The sequence below is a fragment of the Littorina saxatilis genome, linkage group LG3 (genome assembly GCF_037325665.1).
Source record: "Littorina saxatilis isolate snail1 linkage group LG3, US_GU_Lsax_2.0, whole genome shotgun sequence".
NCBI classification, from domain to species: domain Eukaryota; kingdom Metazoa; phylum Mollusca; class Gastropoda; order Littorinimorpha; family Littorinidae; genus Littorina; species Littorina saxatilis.
In genome coordinates, this window is record NC_090247.1 from 76,069,484 (window position 1) to 76,089,561 (window position 20,078).

General features: G+C 43.8%; 1 protein-coding gene across 1 annotated transcript in view; it reads left to right on the top strand.

Annotated features, from left to right (window-relative positions):
- Positions 1 to 20,078, top strand: part of LOC138963290 (pro-resilin-like) — a 106,123-nt gene that overhangs the window by 54,020 nt on the left and 32,025 nt on the right. Inside the window, exon 3 of the mRNA XM_070335355.1 lies at positions 7,668 to 7,837. Coding sequence (XP_070191456.1) covers positions 7,668 to 7,837 — 170 coding nt within the window. The remainder of the gene's footprint in view (positions 1 to 7,667; positions 7,838 to 20,078) is intronic.

Genomic DNA, 20,078 nt, shown 5'->3' on the forward strand with positions numbered 1-20,078 from the left:
CTCCGTCTGTCTCTCTTCCTGTTCCGTTCTGTTTCATTCCTCGGTTCTCCCACCATGCTTCTTCTGTCTCTCTTCCTGTTCCGTTCTGTTTCATTCCCCGGTTCTCTCTCCATGCTCCGTCTGTCTCTCTTCCTGTTCCGTTCTGTTTCATTCCCCGGTTCTCCCACCATGCTTCTTCTGTCTCTTTCCTGGCACGCTGACACCCTGACAGATCGGCGTGCATGTCATTACAGCGGGTTTAGCATCACTCCTTCTCACTCCCACCGCACATAAGCACACTGACAGATATGCTTGCACGCCAATGCACGCGAGCCACTTTGCAAACAACAACAACAAAATACAACAAACTGGGATGTCATTAAAAAAAAGAACAAGAGAGCGAGTGAGGGAGCACGTATGCACAAGCTTGGACACCCCCCTGCGCGCACCACACACACACACACACACACACACACACACACACACACACACACATACACACACACTCACACACACACATACACACACACTCACACACTCACACACACACACACACACACACACGCACACACGCACACACACACACACATACATACATACATACACAGACACACACACACACACACACACACACACACACACACATAGTATGTATCGATCAAATTCTAACCAAGCTAATTCGAAAGTTTAACTGTTCTCCGAAAATAAGAGTCACAGTCACGGATCTACCTTGATCGTGTCTGCTTTCAAAACTCTTCATACATCGGTTGTGTTTTTCTTTTGCACAAATAACAGTGTTACAATCTCGAAAGAATGCCTTAATAATTCGCGAGGTATTCGTGTAGTTTAGTGTATAACAAAAGCAGGAAGCGGGTTTTCTTTATTCTCGCAATTGAACAGCATCACTCTTAATCGAACACGCTTTTGAAAGGAAATACCCTGAATAAAAACAAGTCGCGTAAGGCGAAATTACTACATTTAGTCAAGCTGTCGAACTCACGGAATGAAACTGAACGCACTTTATTTTTTCACCAAGACAGTACAGCTTCGTCAATCCCCGCGAGAAGGAAATCGCTCACCTCCCACGTGCAAAACGCAGTGATATGCACACGCCAGAATAGCGCGGTAGCGTATTGTGCTAAGCTTTCTAAGCTTGTTTTTAATACAACCTATCATATCTATATGTTTTTGGAATCAGGAAACTATAAAGAATAAGATGAAATCATTTTTGGATCGATTTCTTAAATTTTAATCGTAAGACTAATTAATCTATTTTCGTTAATTGTGATCACATTTTAAGAGTAAACATGACATATGTATATATTTTTAGATTCAGAATGTCATGAAGAATACGATGCAATCAATTTTAAATCTGTTTGCGAAAAATCGATTTTAATGACAACTTTAATGAGCAAACTCATTAATTAATTTGTAAGCCTCCAAGCTGAAATGCAATACCAAATTCCGGGCGTCGTCGAAGACTACTTGACCAAAATTTCAACCAATTTGGTTGAAAAAAAATTAATGAGAGCGTGACAGTGCCGCCTCAACTTTCACGAAAAGCCGGATATGACGTCATCAAAGACATTTATCAAAAAAATGAAAAAAAGTCTGGGGATATCATACCCAGGAACTTCCATGTAAAATTTCATGAAGATCGGTCCAGTAGTTTTCTCTGAATCGCTCTACACACACACACACACACACATACACCTCACCCTCGTCTCGATTCCCCCCTCTACGTTAAAACATTTAGTCAAAACTTGACTAAATGTAACAAGTCGCGTAAGGCGAAAATACAACATTTAGTCAAGCTGTCGAACTCACAGAATGAAACTGAACGCAATGCAATTTTTCAGCAAGACCGTATACTCGTAGCATCGTCAGTCCACCGCTCGTGGCAAAGGCAGTGAAATTGACAAGAAGAGCGGCGTAGTAGTTGCGCTGAGAAGGATAGCACGCTTTTCTGTACCTCTCTTCGTTTTAACTTTCTGAGCGTGTTTTTAATCCAAACATATCATATCTATATGTTTTTGGAATCAGGAACCGACAAGGAATAAGATGAAAGTGTTTTTAAATTGATTTCGAAAATTTTATTTTGATCATAATTTTTATATTTTTAATTTTCAGAGCTTGTTTTTAATCCAAATATAACATATTTATATGTTTTTGGAATCAGAAAATGATGAAGAATAAGATGAACGTAAATTTGGATCGTTTTAAATTATTTTTTTTTTAAACAATTTTCAGATTTTTAATGACCAAAGTCATTAATTAATTTTTAAGCCACCAAGCTGAAATGCAATACCGAAGTCCGGCCTTCGTCGAAGATTGCTTGGCCAAAATTTCAATCAATTTGATTGAAAAATGAGGGTGTGACAGTGCCGCCTCAACTTTTACAAAAAGCCGGATATGACGTCATCAACGACATTTATCGAAAAAATGAAAAAAATTGTCCGGGGATATCATACCCAGGAACTCTCATGTCAAATTTCATAAAGATCGGTCCAGTAGTTTACTCTGAATCGCTCTACAACACACACACGCACACACACACATACACACATACACCACGACCCTCGTCTCGATTCCCCCTCTATGTTAAAACATTTAGTCAAAACTTGACTAAATGTATAGTTTTGACTAAATGTAACAAGTCGCGTAAGGCGAAAATACAATATTTAGTCAAGTAGCTGCCATTTTTCAGCAAGACCGTATACTCGTAGCATCGTCAGTCCACCGCTCATGGCAAAGGCAGTGAAATTGACAAGAAGAGCGGGGTAGCAGTTGCGCTAAGAAGGATAGCACGCTTTTCTGTACCTCTCTTTGTTTTAACTTTCTGAGCGTGTTTTTAATCCAAACATATCATATCTATATGTTTTTGGAATCAGGAACCGACAAGGAATAAGATGAAAGTGTTTTTAAATTGATTTGGACAATTTAATTTTGATAATAATTTTTATATATTTAATTTTCAGAGCTTGTTTTTAATCCGAATATAACATATTTATATGTTTTTGGAATCAGCAAATGATGGAAAATAAGATAAACGTAAATTTGGATCGTTTTATAAATTTTTATTTTTTTTTTTACAATTTTCAGATTTTTAATGACCAAAGTCATTAATTAATTTTTAAGCCACCAAGCTGAAATGCAATACCGAAGTCCGGGCTTTGTCGAAGATTACTTGACCAAAATTTCAACCAATTTGGTTGAAAAATGAGGGCGTGACAGTGCCGCCTCAACTTTCACGAAAAGCCGGATATGACGTCATCAAAGACATTTATCAAAAAAATGAAAAAAACGTTCGGGGATTTCATACCCAGGAACTCTCATGTCAAATTTCATAAAGATCGGTCCAGTAGTTTAGTCTGAATCGCTCTACACACACACACACACGCACACACGCACGCACGCACACACACACGCACATACACCACGACCCTCGTTTCGATTCCCCCTCGATGTTAAAATATTTAGTCAAAACTTGACTAAATATAATAAACAAGTCGCGTAAGGCGAAAATACAATATTTAGTCAAGTAGCTGTCGAACTCACAGAATGAAACTGAACGCAACGCAACGCAGCAAGACCGTATACTCGTAGCATCGTCACTCCACCGCCCGTGGCAAAGGCAGTGCCCGTGGAATTGACAAGAAGAGCGGGGTATTCGTTGCGCTGAGAAGGATAGCACGCTTTTCTGTACCTCTCTTCGTTTTAACTTTCTGAGCGTGTTTTTAATCCAAACATATCATATCTATATATTTTTGGAATCAGGAACCGACAAGGAATAAGATGAAAGTGTTTTTAAATTGATTTCGAAAAAAAAATTTTGATAATAATTTTTATATATTTAATTTTCAGAGCTTGTTTTTAATCCGAATATAACATATTTATATGTTTTTGGAATCAGCAAATGATGGAGAATAAGATAAACGTAAATTTGGATCGTTTTATAAATTGTTATGTTTTTTTACAATTTTCCGATTTTTAATGACCAAAGTCATTAATTAATTTTTAAGCCACCAAGCTGAAATGCAATACCGAAGTCCGGGCTTCGTCGAAGATTCCTTGACCAAAATTTCTACCAATTTGGTTGAAAAATGAGGGCGTGACAGTGCCGCCCCAACTTTCACGAACAGCCGGATATGACGTCATCAAAGACATTTATCAAAAAAATGAAAAAAAACGTTCGGGGATTTCATACCCAGGAACTCTCATGTCAAATTTCATAAAGATCGGTCCAGTAGTTTAGTCTGAATCGCTCTACAACACACACACGCACACACACACATACACACATACACCACGACCCTCGTCTCGATTCCCCCTCTATGTTAAAACATTTAGTCAAAACTTGACTAAATGTATAGTTTTGACTAAATGTAATAAAAAACGGTTCCTGGCTGAGACAATCACTTATCAAATATCATTGGAAATACGTGGAAGGAGAAGAAAGAGAAGGTTGTCGGGAGACCCGGCGCTTAACTGCACAGTCATGTGTCACGAACTGAAACCTCTACTGAACAATCCTTCTCATTGCGGTCAATGCGCATGCGCCAATCTTGGACTTAAAACATGCGACCCTTTAACCGAACGAACCATGGGTTAGGGTTTGGGTTAGGATTAGGGTTAGGATTAGGGTAAGGGTTAGGGTTCGGGTTCGGGTTCGGGTTAGGGTTAGGTTGTTCATGACCTGATCAATCTCCCCATGTTAGCGCATGCGCATTGACCGCAATGAGAAGGATTGTTCAGGCAGAGTGTTCAGTTCGTGACACCGGTCCGTGAACACAGAACTGTTATGCTCGCCATCTCAGATCTGGCTCGGCTCTTAGACCAAACACAAATATATGTTGGTTTAGGGTAGGTAACATGACCAACAAACAAGTCGCGTAAGGCGAAATAACAACATTTAGTCAAGCTGTCGAACTCACAGAATGAAACTGAACGCACTGCTTTTTTCACAAAGACCACATACTCGTAGTTTCGTCAGTCCACCGCTCGTGGCAAAGGCAGTGAAATCGACAAGCCATGCAGAATAGTGCGGTAGTGGTCGCGCTGAGCAGGATAACACGCATTTCTGTATGTCTATTCTTTTTAGCTTACTGAGTTTGTTTTTAATCCAAACATATCATATCTATATGTTTTTGGAATCAGGGACCGACAAGGAATAAGATGAAATTGTTTTTATATCGATTTCGGAACATTAATTTTAATCATAATTTTCATATTTTTAATTTTCAGAGCTTGTTTGTAATCCCAATATAACATACTAGATGAATACGTGTTGAAAATTTTCATCGACCAGATTGTGTCCGGGGTCTACCTGAATATGCCCACCAAATGTGAAGCAGATCCATCGAGAACTTTGGCCGTGCATCGCGAAGTGACAGACAGACACACACAAGCCGTATATATAGATGTATATGTTTTTGGAATCAGAACATGACGAAGAATAAGATGGAATTATTTTTGGATCGTTTAATATAAAAATAATTTTAATTACAAGTTTCCGATTTTTAATGACCAAACTCATTCATTAGTTTTTAAACCACCAAGCTGAAATGTAATACCAAAGTCCGGCCTTCGTCAAAGATTACTTTGCCAAAATTTCAATCAATTTGATTGAAAAATGAGGGTGTGACAGTGCCGCCTCAACTTTTGATCGTGCAAGCAGATAGACAATCTTATTCCGTGTAAAAGCCTGACCACATCGCATATGGTGAGTCCAATTGTTAAAAGGACTATCCATTGTCCGTATAAGTCGAAATCACAGAATACACAAAAAGCTGTATTTCTGATCATTTTCTGAGCGTTTTGTTTTTTGCACTTCTCCACCCAATCACAATTTTTTGGCAGAATGTTGCATAACTGAGTTATTGCAGCCTTGAATTGAATTTCAAACTGCTGTGATGCCTGTCCTTATTATGTTGAATATCGTTTTCTGAATGCAGTGTTTGCTGGGCAAACTCTTTACTCCATTGCCTAATATGACTTTTGGGGACGGTTACATCATCAGTTTTACTTGCAGAGCTCTGCAAAATGCAGTTAAGGAGGTAGAATTGGATTATCTGTGTTTGTTTCTGTCCGCGCAACGGTTATGCTGCCATTTCACATGTTTAACTTTCAAAATGAACATCTCTTTTATTTCATTCTTATTACATTTAGTCAAGTTTTAACTAAATGTTTTAACATAGAGGGGGAATCGAGACGAGGGTCGTGGTGTATGTGTGTGTGTGTGTGTGTGTGTGTGTGTGTGTGTGTGTGTGTGTGTGTGTGTGTGTGTGTGTGTGTGTGCGTGTGTGCGTCTGTGTGTGTGTGTGTAGAGCGATTCAGACTAAACTACTGGACCGATCTTTATGAAATTTGACATGAGAGTTCCTGGGAATGATATCCCCGGATATATTTTTCTTTTTTTGGATAAATGTCTTTGATGACGTCATATCCGGCTTTTTGTAAAAGTTGAGGCGGCACTGTCACACCCTCATTTTTCAATCAAATTGATTGAAATTTTGGCCAAGCAATCTTCGACAAAGGCCGGACTTCGGTATTGCATTTCAGATTGGTGGCTTAAAAATTAATTGATGACTTTGGTCATTAAAAATCTGAAAATTGTAAAAAAAAAATTCTTTTTATAAAGCGATCCAAATTTACGTTCATCTTATTGTACATAATTTTTTGATTCCAAAAACATATAAATATGTTATATTTGGATTAAAAACAAGCTCTGAAAATTAAAAATATAAAAATTATGATCAAAATAAAATTTCCGAAATCGTTTTAAAAACTATTTCATCTTATTCATTGTCGGTTCCTGATTCCAAAAACATATAGATATGATATGTTTGGATTAAAAACACGCTCAGAAACTTAAAACGAAGAGAGGTACAGTAAAGCGTGCTATGAAGCACAGCGCAACCGCTACAGCGCCAAACAGGCTCGTCACTTTCACTGCCTTTTGCACTAGCGGCGGACTACGTTCAGTTTCATTCTGTGAGTTCCACAGCTTGACTAAATGTAGTAATTTCGCCTTACGCGACTTGTTAACGGCTAAGTTAGGGCGAGCGGCAACACATTGACGAGAGAAACAGTTTTGATTTTGAGCGTTGGTGGTCTTTTTTGTTATTTTTTTTAGAAATATTAAACAAAAGTTTATTTAGCTAGTATGAAAAAGCGGCATATGCTTCAACCTTCATTGTGTTCGTTTCTGCACGGTAAACATCAACTTGTAAAAGAAACCAATTTAATGTCAGCCTGAAGTTTGTAGAAAGAAGCGAACAAACAAACAAACAAACAAACAAATATGTGACCCTCCACCACGAAATGAGTCGCATGTCACCTCGCGCGGTTCTGCGCTAGGCTTAATATAAATCCGGGGAGTGTCTGGTAACAGTGTGAGGGTCACCTTAGTCACAGGCTTATAATTCAAACAGTTTTCGCTCTTTTCTAAAACGGTTTTCACCACTGGATAGAGCATCAAAAACTCTTTAGGAAAATGTAAAAATATGAAAATCATGCAAAGGTGACATGCGATTCATTCCGTGGCGGAGGGTCACATATACAAAAAAAACAAGCAAACAAACAAACAAACAAACAAATATACAAAAAAACAAGCAAACAAACAAACAAACAAACAAATCAGTGTCATCAAATAAGACCAGGAAGGTCGTGTGCTTGTCGCTGTGCAGGGTTTCGGGTGCAGCAGTTTCGGAGACGCTGACGGCCTGCACGTGCAGATTGACCTTCAGGGCTTTGACCCCCAGGACAGGGTCACGGCGCACAACTTCCGGATCAAGTCCTTTGCCGGCCTGATGCCCAACTGCACCGGGATGGGTGCTGATCATGGGCAGGGACTCAGGTGAGTCTTGGACTTTAACAACATGTTTATTTTGTGTATGATTTAATTTATTTCATACTCCAGCAGGTTTACTTTGCGTGGCCCCCTACCCCTCCAAAACCAACAACAACAAGAAATTCCTCCCAGGTAGGAAAAACACCCCCGTCCTTAGCATTCTCACTGCCACCAACTGAGCAGGCACTGCTAACAAGTGTGGTTATTTCCCTTTGACCATTAAAATGTCCCTGTATAAGTCCTTGTCGAATCTTAATCCACCAATAACTCCCTAATCGTGTGTTTGATTGGTCCCAATTTTTGTAAGGACCGTCTCAGGAATGTATAGAACCTGTTCACCAAGTTTGGTGACGATCGGTCCGTTCATTCTTCCGATCTATATGCGAACACAAACAAACAAACAAACAAACACATCGAGCGAAACCTATACACACCCCTATACCGGGGGTGTAACAACAATAAAAACAACAAGAAAAAGAAAAAAAAGAAAAAAAGAAACAACATCAACAACAACAACAACATTAACAACAACATTAACAACAACAACAACAACAACAACAACAACAACAACAACAACAACCTGTTAAGTTTTTCGTCCCTCTCAAGTTGGGTCCCTCTTCAAGGTTGATTCAAGGGTGAAATGTTTGGATGCGCGTTTCTGATGTCGCTATAGCCTCACCCGCATTTGTTCAAAGAATGTTCAGTTTTTGAAAGCAACTTATATGCGAGTGTCTATACTTTAGACATCTTCGTTCGAAATCTTTCATTCGTACGAGTACTGGTCATAGTTATCAACCTCTATTCGCTTAGTTCTTTTATGCGGGCCAAATTGCCAACAAGTGTGTGTGTGTGTGTGTGTGTGTGTGTGTGTGTGTGTGTGTGTGTGTGTGTGTGTGTGTGTGTGTGTGTGTGTGTGTGTGTGTGTGTGTGTGTGTGTTATTGTTATAATTATGAAGTCTTATATCGCGCGCGTATCTCCAGACTCGGACTCAAGGCGCAGGGATCTATTTATGCCGTGTGAGATGGAATTTTTTACACAATACATCACACATTCACATCGACCAGCAGATCGCAGCCATTTCGGCGCATATCCTACTTTTCACGGCCTATTATTCCAAGTCACACGGGTATTTTGGTGGACATTTTGTATCTATGCCTATACAATTTTGCCAGGAAAGACCCTTTTGTCAATCGTGGGATCTTTACCGTGCACACCCCAATGTAGTGTACAGTGTGTGCGTGTGTGTGTGCTGTGTGTGTATTAGTCCCTGCATGCATGCGTGTGCTTAGAATTGCGCGCGTGCACACGACTTGAATGTATTTTATATAGTCAGCAAATAAATTCATCAAAACCCCCTGACCGGAAATCTTGGCTGTTCAATTCTGCTGACAAAGCTAAACACTGGATCGTCCGTCACTCACCCGTTCCTGTTCTGTTGAAAAGTGTTATATGACCTCCTCTCCGTCGTAAAAATGGCGCTATCTTGACTACACAGCTTCCAGGAAAGCGCCAGATTAAGATTTTGTTGACAGAGACAAACGGTTTGGTCGTCACTTTTATAGATGACGCGTGTCACGATCGGGTGACAGAGACCAAGAAAGCGTCACTCAGTGGAGTGCCTGTTCTGGGTCAATGTATGATAGAAAGCGCCTGTGCGTGATATTGGACACAGCAGAGTTTTTGCTGACAGTGCTCCCGAGCACGGATGTTTTGAAACGCACGAGCTTCACAGTGCAGGTTTCTGCTGTCATAGGGCTGACGGTTTTTTTCGCTGACAGCGCGCACGGGATTTTCAGAGATTGAGTTTCTCGTGTCTTTTTCCCTGCTTGGGGAGGCAAAACTGTGTATAGCTGGACTGGATTGGTGACAAGGTCAGTCACGTGTATTTGGCTAGGTGGTCTGTCAGAGACTCAAGGACGACACACTTGACACCCAGCGGCAGAAGGGGAAGGACCTAACACACAGTTACTAGAGTATGATGGTTTTTCACCGAGTATCATATTCGGCACTCTAGGGGAACTTCCACAAGTTATTCTTTTCCTCTGCCACGTATTTTGCTGAGGACAAGTCGTCACATTTCCTTCGTCGGCGATGGCTTTCGCATAAGGATTCGACAAGGGGTTCTGGACGTTTTGGGTCACTGTTGACGAACAGAGACTGTTCCAGGGAGGAGGCGGACTTTGCTTCCATTGAGAGTTACAATCATAGGCTTTTGAGGTAATAAATCATTATTTAACGCTGTTGATGAGTCTGTGTGGTGGAATGAAATACTCTCTGTTGTTCTTTCCAGGTTAGCGCATAATTTACTCTCTGTGACGCTAAAATACTAATCTGTATATGGTTTTTGCAGATAGGGAGAGAAGGACGGAAAATGGCTGTTTTGTTGTTGTAAAAAGTCAGTTTTGTGCAGGCCCACGTGCTCGATGAGATATTTAAAGATGACATGTTTTAAGGTGGTGGGTGAGGGGTAGCTGACATGTTTAGTGCACCGATGCTTTCTGTTTGCAGCCTTCCTTCGTTCGTTCGTTTCGTTCGTTCGTTACGTTCCCGTAACATCGGCACGGCTGACTCTGGCGGGAACTGTTGAGGCTACGCTAACCAGGAGACCGGCTAACCAGCGGACCGGCTAACCAGCGAACCGGCTAACCAGCGGACCGGCTAACCAGCGAACCGACTAACCAGCATACCGGCTAAGCAGCAGCAGCAGAGATAAAGCTAAGTGCACCATGTCGTACGCACCCCGTTGACCACCGTTGTCTTTTCGTATCTATGATTTCATTGGAGTAGTGACAACGTGGGGTGTGTGACACCTGCACGAACTAGAGCTTTTCGAACAGAACATTCTCATTTCGACTGTATTTACACGGGTTCAGCGTGTTACTATAATTTTCTACATAGTACTGGCATTTTGTCAGTGAACACTGGTTTTTTACGTGTTGAGAACGTAAAAGGAACATATTTTGAGTGAAGGCTCGAGGGAGGTGGAGAGTTTATACATAAACAGGCGTCTGAAACTTATACTTTTGTTGACTCTATTTAATTGTATGCCTGCGAGAGTGGATCGTGGTGTGGTTAGTTAATTAGTAGTAATTAACCGGTTCATAATCACCTTGAGTGATATATTGAAACGTGACACGTGGGGGCCAAGCCGGGATTTACTCAGTTAATTCCTGACTGATAAAGACCCACCAATTAAGGAGAACTAAGAGCAGATAATCTCGTCAGTGCTCGACTTATTTTCTGCTTGGTGCTACCCTTTTTTGTATAGTTTTGATCATATACCACACCTTAAGCGATTCACATCTTGCAGGAAATGTAAATTGTAATTTGTGAGTTATTGTATGCGCTAACTGTGATTACTTCCCTTTCCTTTGGTTGTGAATCTTTGTTGTTGTACGTTCAGAGTTTTCCGTTGCAGAGAGCTGAGCGGGGTTAGCGGATTTGTTATTCGTTTTACTCAGTTTTCTCTACATTGTTAATGTTGTTTCTCATTCTGTAAAAGGTTACATTTCTACCGTCTTGTTTTACTTGGATTTTTCTCCATTTTTTGACTTTGTTGGAATTTTGGGGGGGAAGGGTCCGAGGACTTCTGTCCTAACCAAGGCTGTGGGAGACACTCTGTTTCACCGCAAAAAGCAGCCGATAAAGTAGGCCACGGCTGTGGGAAACACTTTGTTTCACCGCAAAAAGCAGCCATAAAGTAGGCTACGCGTTTTGTTCTACACCGTTTGGATTTTTCTTCTGCATTTTCTGGTTGCTGGATTTTTGTATCCATTTCATCACCGCGTGTTCTAGCTATAGCCGCGTTAGACTTACTTTTGTAATAAAGCTTTGCTAAAACTAACCATGGCTACAGGGGGATCTCCTACGAGGAGAATAACTTTCGAGACTCCTGGCAGCGAGCAACCGACTGAGCGAGACGCACGCGTTAGAGCCCGAAGCGTTCTAAAACGCTTAGAAGTAGAACGGAAGGAAGAATTTGAGCGACTGACAAGAAAAGAAGAACGTGACAGACAGGACAAGAAGGACGAACTTGACAGACAAGAAAGGGAACGACAGGCTGAACGACAGGCCGAACGTGACCGACAGGACAAGAAAGAGAAAGACGAACTTGACAGACAAGAAAGGGAACGACAGGCAGAACGAGACAGACAGGAAAGGAAAGACGAGCTTGACAGACAAGAACGGAAAGAGAAAGACGAACGTGACAGACAAGAAAGGGAACGGCAGGCCGAACGTGACAGACAGGACAAACAGGCCGAACGCGATCACCAGCTAGAACTAGCTAGGCTGCAGGCCGAGAAGGGTACGCTTACTCAGGCTAGCGCGCCGACGTTTGTTGCCGACCGTACGAGACTGCCGACGTTCGACGATGACAAGGACGAGCTCGACGACTTTTTACGCCGGTTTGAGCGCATTGCATCTGACCAGAAGTGGGAAGAGGCCACGTGGGCTAGCCGCCTTAGCACCTGCTTAAAGGGACGCGCATTGCAGCTCTACAACGCTTTGGAGGACGACGAGGCGAGAGACTATCAGGCACTTAAGAAGGCGTTACTCCAGCGCTTTAACCTGACTGCTGAAGCCTACAGACGACGTCTGCGTAACAGCAAGAGACTGAGCGGCGAGCTGAGTCATCAGTTTGTGGCACGCCTTAACCTCTACCTGCGGCGCTGGGTGGAGATGGCCGAAAAGGACTGGACCGTCAACGACCTTGCCGACCTCATAGTCATGGAACAACTGATGTCCAGCCTGCGACCTGAGGTGGTGACCTTCGTGCAGGAGCACCAGCCAAAGACTACTCAGGAGGCAGCCGACTGGATCAGAGTGCACGAGGACGCCCAGGCGATCTCCGGCAAATCTTCAGGCTCACGGCCAGGAAAAACGGGAAATTCGGGTTCTTCAGGACCCAAGGACGGGAAGGACGATCAGGGACACAAGGGATCGAGTTCCAGATCTGACATCCAGTGTTACTACTGCAACAAGCGGGGCCACGTGAAGAAGGACTGCCACAAGAGACAGGCTGACCAGAAGGGCGTTCACTTCGTTGGCAGTGAGGAGTTCAGGGACGTCACGAGCTCATGCACCATCCCACAACTCTGCGTTCCGTGCTCCAGGAAACATTTCCAGCCCCACTGCAACGTCTACGTTAACGGAGTGAAGGGCGAGGGTCTGCGGGACACAGGAGCAGACATGATAGTGGTTCGGGCGAGTCTAGTTCCAGCTATGGCCTACACAGGAGACAGCATCAGGGTGAGAATGGCCGAGGCATCTCACGCTTACGATTTGAACACGGCAGTGATCAAGGTCGTAACCCCGTTGTTCACGGGGACCATTGTGGCCGTCGTCATGGACGATCCTCCATGCGACTTGCTCATTGGAAACCGGGTTCAGTTTGTGGACGGCGTCACCAGGGAGGTTCCCGTTTATCGGTCTCCCGACGTCATTTCAGTGCTCACGCGGGCACAGGCGGAGCGAGAGGACAAACCTCTCAAACCCCTACCTGCTGCACGAGCTGCCCTGGGGAACGTGACCCCCGCGCTTCTCGCGAAGGCTCAGGATTCTGACCCGACCTTAGCTACTCCTCGGGAGCACGCGAAGTCGGGGAAGGTGAAGCTGAGCGGGAAGCATGGGAGGTCAAAGTTCCTCAGGGACAAGAAGTTGCTCTACCGTGAGTTCAGCAACCAAGAAGGTACATTCAAACAGGTTGTCGTGCCTCGCGAGTTTCGCGAGGGTGTCATGGCAACGGCACACGACTCGATTCTGGGAGGTCATCTTGGTACCAAGAAGACCACGGATCGTGTCTGGCGCCACTTTTACTGGCCAGGCATCTGCACGGATGTCCGACGTTTCTGTGCGTCCTGCGATAAGTGCCAGAAGGTGGTTGCCAAAGGAAGGGTGAGGAAGGTCCCCTTAGAGAAGATGCCGCTCATCGACGAACCCTTTCGTCGGGTGGCAGTGGACATCATCGGGCCCATCTTGCCTGCGTCTGAGGACGGAAACAGATACATTTTGACCATGGTGGACTACGCTACTCGATACCCAGAGGCGATCCCTCTGAAATCGATTGAAGCCACGCGAGTAGCTGAGGCTCTGGTTACTATGTGGTCCCGGCTGGGAATTCCATCAGAGGTACTCACCGACAGAGGCACGCAGTTCACGGGAGGAGTGATGTCGGAGGCAGCACGACTGCTATCACTGGAGCAGCACTTCACCACTCCTTACCATGCTCAGTGCAACGGACTGGTGGAAAGGTTCAATGGCACCTTGAAGACCATGCTGAGGAAACTAGCTCAGGAGAAACCACGCACGTGGGACAGGTACATCCCAGCATTGCTTTTTGCATACCGCGAGGTTCCTCAGGAGAGCTTGGGCTTTTCCCCATTTGAGTTGTTGTACGGCAGACAGGTACGCGGTCCCATGGCTATCCTGCGTCAGGCTTGGACGGACGAAGAAGCTGACGAGGAGGTGCAGACGACAGCGACCTACATAGTAGAACTCAGGAACAGGATTGAAGAGACCTGCAAATTGGCTCAAGAGAACCTGGGAAGAGCAGCACAGCGTTACGCGCGAGGATTCGACCGCAAGGCACGGCCGCGCAGCTTCAAGATTGGAGAACGGGTGTTGCTACTTCTACCTGTCAAACACAACAAGCTACAACTGCAGTGGCAAGGACCTTTTGAGGTGACAGCGAAAGTGGGCCAAAACGACTACAGGATCGTCATGAACGGGAAAGCACGCCTGTACCACGCCAACCTGCTGCGCGCCTACATAGAGAGGACTGCCTACGGGGAAAAGGACAAAGTGACAGAAGCAGTTGCTGTCGTGATGGACGAGACAAAGACCAGAAGAACAAAGACAAGAAGACAGAGAAGGTTGCAGTCATCAGGGGTGAAACGAGGGGTTGCTCGTTCTTGAGGACGACCTTTCTGTCTGGAAACAGACCATCAACCTCTGCAATATCTTCAGGTTGCAAGGTTGGCAAACGCCAGACTTATGCGCTGGGCGTTGATTCTCCAACCGTACCAATTCACGGTACGCGTCATTCCGGGCGCCAACAATGTTGGAGCTGACTTTCTCTCTCGGGCTGTAGAGGAGAACATGACTGTGAGCGAAACCGAGGTTTCGTCTTGAAGAGGGGAGGTGTGTCACGATCGGGTGACAGAGACCAAGAAAGCGTCACTCAGTGGAGTGCCTGTTCTGGGTCAATGTATGATAGAAAGCGCCTGTGCGTGATATTGGACACAGCAGAGTTTTTGCTGACAGTGCTCCCGAGCACGGATGTTTTGAAACGCACGAGCTTCACAGTGCAGGTTTCTGCTGTCATAGGGCTGACGGTTTTTTTCGCTGACAGCGCGCACGGGATTTTCAGAGATTGAGTTTCTCGTGTCTTTTTCCCTGCTTGGGGAGGCAAAACTGTGTATAGCTGGACTGGATTGGTGACAAGGTCAGTCACGTGTATTTGGCTAGGTGGTCTGTCAGAGACTCAAGGACGACACACTTGACACCCAGCGGCAGAAGGGGAAGGACCTAACACACAGTTACTAGAGTATGATGGTTTTTCACCGAGTATCATATTCGGCACTCTAGGGGAACTTCCACAAGTTATTCTTTTCCTCTGCCACGTATTTTGCTGAGGACAAGTCGTCACATTTCCTTCGTCGGCGATGGCTTTCGCATAAGGATTCGACAAGGGGTTCTGGACGTTTTGGGTCACTGTTGACGAACAGAGACTGTTCCAGGGAGGAGGCGGACTTTGCTTCCATTGAGAGTTACAATCATAGGCTTTTGAGGTAATAAATCATTATTTAACGCTGTTGATGAGTCTGTGTGGTGGAATGAAATACTCTCTGTTGTTCTTTCCAGGTTAGCGCATAATTTACTCTCTGTGACGCTAAAATACTAATCTGTATATGGTTTTTGCAGATAGGGAGAGAAGGACGGAAAATGGCTGTTTTGTTGTTGTAAAAAGTCAGTTTTGTGCAGGCCCACGTGCTCGATGAGATATTTAAAGATGACATGTTTTAAGGTGGTGGGTGAGGGGTAGCTGACATGTTTAGTGCACCGATGCTTTCTGTTTGCAGCCTTCCTTCGTTCGTTCGTTTCGTTCGTTCGTTACGTTCCCGTAACATCGGCACGGCTGACTCTGGCGGGAACTGTTGAGGCTACGCTAACCAGGAGACCGGCTAACCAGCGGACCGGCTAACCAGCGAACCGGCTAACCAGCGGACCGGCTAACCAGCGAACCGACTAACCAGCATACCGGCTAAGCAGCAGCAGCAGAGATAAAGCTAAGTGCACCATGTCGTACGCACCCCGTTGACCACCGTTGTCTTTTCGTATCTATGATTTCATTGGAGTAGTGACAACGTGGGGTGTGTGACACCTGCACGAACTAGAGCTTTTCGAACAGAACATTCTCATTTCGACTGTATTTACACGGGTTCAGCGTGTTACTATAATTTTCTACATAGTACTGGCATTTTGTCAGTGAACACTGGTTTTTTACGTGTTGAGAACGTAAAAGGAACATATTTTGAGTGAAGGCTCGAGGGAGGTGGAGAGTTTATACATAAACAGGCGTCTGAAACTTATACTTTTGTTGACTCTATTTAATTGTATGCCTGCGAGAGTGGATCGTGGTGTGGTTAGTTAATTAGTAGTAATTAACCGGTTCATAATCACCTTGAGTGATATATTGAAACGTGACAACGCGTGTATTTCTGTTCGTCCTTAAGCTCATTTCAGCCGAGCCTTCACATCCCTTGTTTAACGACTTCTGTTGTCTCTTTTGTTAACAGAACTGTGTTTTGTGTGTCATAATGATAATGTCTTCAGTCATCTGTTTTTGTGTGTCTGTGTGTGTGCGTGATTTGTATTCATTTAGCTATATTGTGAAATTCAAACTTTATTCAAAGTTTATACACTTCTCTGTTTGTATGTCAGTCGTGTTGACATCCAGTTTTGTTTCCATTTGGGTGCAAATGCAATAAACCACAACCATCTGATGTTAGCCATAGATTTGTTTTAATTGAAAAAGAAATAAACAAGGTCTGGTACTTATATAAACTCGGTACTTCTGTGGTTAAGCCCCTCCCCTACCAGGTCCTAGCCATCACAAGCAAGACAGACAGAAATGGGGTGGAGAGAGAGAGAGAGAGAGAGAGAGAGAGAGAGAGAGAGAGAGAGAGAGAGAGAGAGAGAGAGAGAGAGAGAGAAAGAGAGAGAGAAAGACAAAGACAGAGACACAGAGAGACAGAGGGAGAGAGGGAAAGAGAGAGAGATGGAGAGAGAGGGAGATAGAGAGAGAGGGAGAGAGACAGAGAGAAAGAGAGAGGGAGATAGAGAGAGAGATAGAGAGAGGGAGAGAGATAGAGAGAGGGAGATAGGGAGAGAGAGAGATGGAGAGAGAGAGAGAGAGAGAGGAGAGAGCGAGAGAGAGAGAGATGGAGAGAGGGAAAGAGAGAGAGATGGAGAGAGAACATTGAACATTGAACATTGAACTTTGAACTTTATTACAGGAAAGATAGCATTAGGTCCGTAGGACCTTTCTTACAGCTAGTCCTGATCTAAGCAAAATGGTTATAATCGAAATGGGAATACATAGGAACAAACTTTTTATGATGAAACGCAGACACACGCAATAGGGAGAGAGAGAGAGAGGGAGAGAGAGAGACAGAGAGAAAGAGAGAGAGATAGAGAGAGAGAGAGAGGGAAAGAGATAGAGAGGGAGATAGGGAGAGAGAGATGGAGAGAGAGAGAGAGAGAGAGAGAGAGGGAGAGAGGGAGAGAGCGAGAGAGAGAGAGATGGAGAGAGAGAGGGAGAGAGAACGAACGAACGAACGAACGAACGAACGAACGAACTTTATTACTCAAGGATGGAGATTTTAGGCTGACGCCTAGTCTTACAATCTGTCCCTGCTGAAACTAAACATGTATTAAGATGGATACAATCACAATCGTAAACCGACACCAAAAAAAAGCGAATAAAAGGTTATACATGTAGAGATTAATCATGCATTATCGCAACTACTACATGATCTTTACGAATATCAAATGAATAAAAGAGAGACAGAGAGAGAGAGGGGGAGAGAGAGGGGGAGAGAGAGAGAGAAAGAGAGAGAGAGAGAGAGAGAGAGAGAGAGAGAGAGAGAGAGGGGGGGCTGATGGAAAGCCAGAGAGAGTTCTTGTCACCATCTCATCTCAACGCTCCTACTCCACATAAAACATTATCCTTTGGGTTAGCCTACTTTTCTTCCCTCTTCTCTCTCTACCCCTTTTCTCACGCCTCTCGGCCTTCTGGCAGACTTGTTTGCTAAAATTTGTTTTCTTCCTCTCACATCGCCCCCCCCCCCCCCCCCCCCCGCCCCATTCCCTCCTCCTCTTGGCTCTGTCCTCTTCCATTCGCCAAACCAAGTATCCTTCATTTAACTTCACTTTCCGCTCCTCCACTCTCCACCCCCCACCCAGCCTCGCCACCTCTCTCAGCTTCCTTTGTGATGGATTTGTTTGCTGGGAAACTTTCCTTCATCTTTTTGTCATCAAGGCCCCTGTTTTTCCGCCCCGCTGAATCATCCTCGCCGATCTGATTAATAACACTTTTTGTGATGTTGCTAAATTGTCCCCGCTTCCCCCCCTTGTCACTGATTTCTTGCTCTCCTCTACGCCTCGTTGAGTGAATGACTGCCTTCTAATTAGGCTGTCATCGCTTCCGTTTTTCTCTCTCCTACTGTTCTCTGTTGCCTCTCCATTCATTCCCTCAAGGTAGAAAGAAAAACACAAGTCTGCTGCTTTTATACTTAATGCCCTCTCGCTCTCACTTCATTCTGTTCCATTAAAGGGATGTTCCCCATCGAAATAAAACAACCTGTCTCAAACCGCCCTAAGCTGCGCAATTCCGAAAATAACTTTGTAGGGTTTGTATGGGTTGTGAAAGAGTGACTGCCCTTGATTTTGACTCGGACAAACATTGGAATGGCTAATCAGTAGCGGGGGGTGTGTGGACAGAAGCACGTGACAAATAGTCAGGGGAACAGCAAGGGTATTCTCTCTTTCGCAATCCAGACAAACCCGAAGGACTTAGTTCCGAACATCATCTTTTATGCCAACACAAGGATTGCCTTGACCTCAGTGTTTGAATGTAGTTTGGACATCTTTGCAGACTGTTATAAGTCATGTGCTGTCTGTTTCGTTTTGTCCTACTTTTTCGCACCTGAGATCGAAGAAACTTCTATGCACGCATTTGTTAGATTAAAGATTTGAGCAACGAAAAACGCACGATTTGTTAGATTAAAGATTTGAGCAAGGAAAATCGCACGATTTGTTTTTCTCCTAGCATTATAAATAATCACCAGCACTCTAACAGTAAGTCGAGGTTTTTGCAAGGCGAAACCGGCCCATACCCCCGTTTACATTGATGCAATGAATTTCAACATTGGAGTTGATAACTGCGGGTGTGCCAACAATGCAGCGCAGTAAACTTCCTTTGGACTTCTGAAGGATACATTCGACAAAACACTTCTCCAAAATGGCGTCTTAGGCACTTTATGTAGTCTATATTATATATACTATCTTTTGCGCACGCCATTTCTACACACGAAGTTACTTCCTGTTACTCCCTGTATTATCCTCTTTCCACTTGATCAAATATAGTATTTGACTAATAAACTGCTATGTATCGATTGGAGATTGGATTTCCCTTCTTTGAGTCATGTGACGTCAGAGGCCGACAAAACTTTATAATTTGGCTTTTCAGGTTGACCGAAACTTCAAAGGAACCCCCCAAAAAAAACCGTCATGTGTTTGATTTCATGTGTGTATGCTGTTCAATGTCAAAACAACAACAAAGTGAGTACATGACGTGTGTTTTGTAGTTCCTTTGAAGTTTCGGTCAACCTGAAACGCCCAAATATGAACCTTATGTGTTTGATTGCATACATGTGGATTGCATGCATGTGTGTGTGTGCTAGTCGTTCAATCGTCAAAACAACAACAAAGTCATAAGTACCTGAAAGGAATTCGATCGATACATAAATGTTATTTGCGTGTTTGACCAAAATATGACATTTTACACAGATCTCGACAGTCATTGTTCACCTCGACCGCTAGCGCGGTCTCGGAGAACAATGACTGTCTCGATCTGTGTAAAATGTCATATTTTGGTCAAACACGCAAATAACGTATAATGTAATTATTTCGCATTGCCAACCCGAATTTGTATATTTTTTCACTGCACGCCCCCCTAAAAAA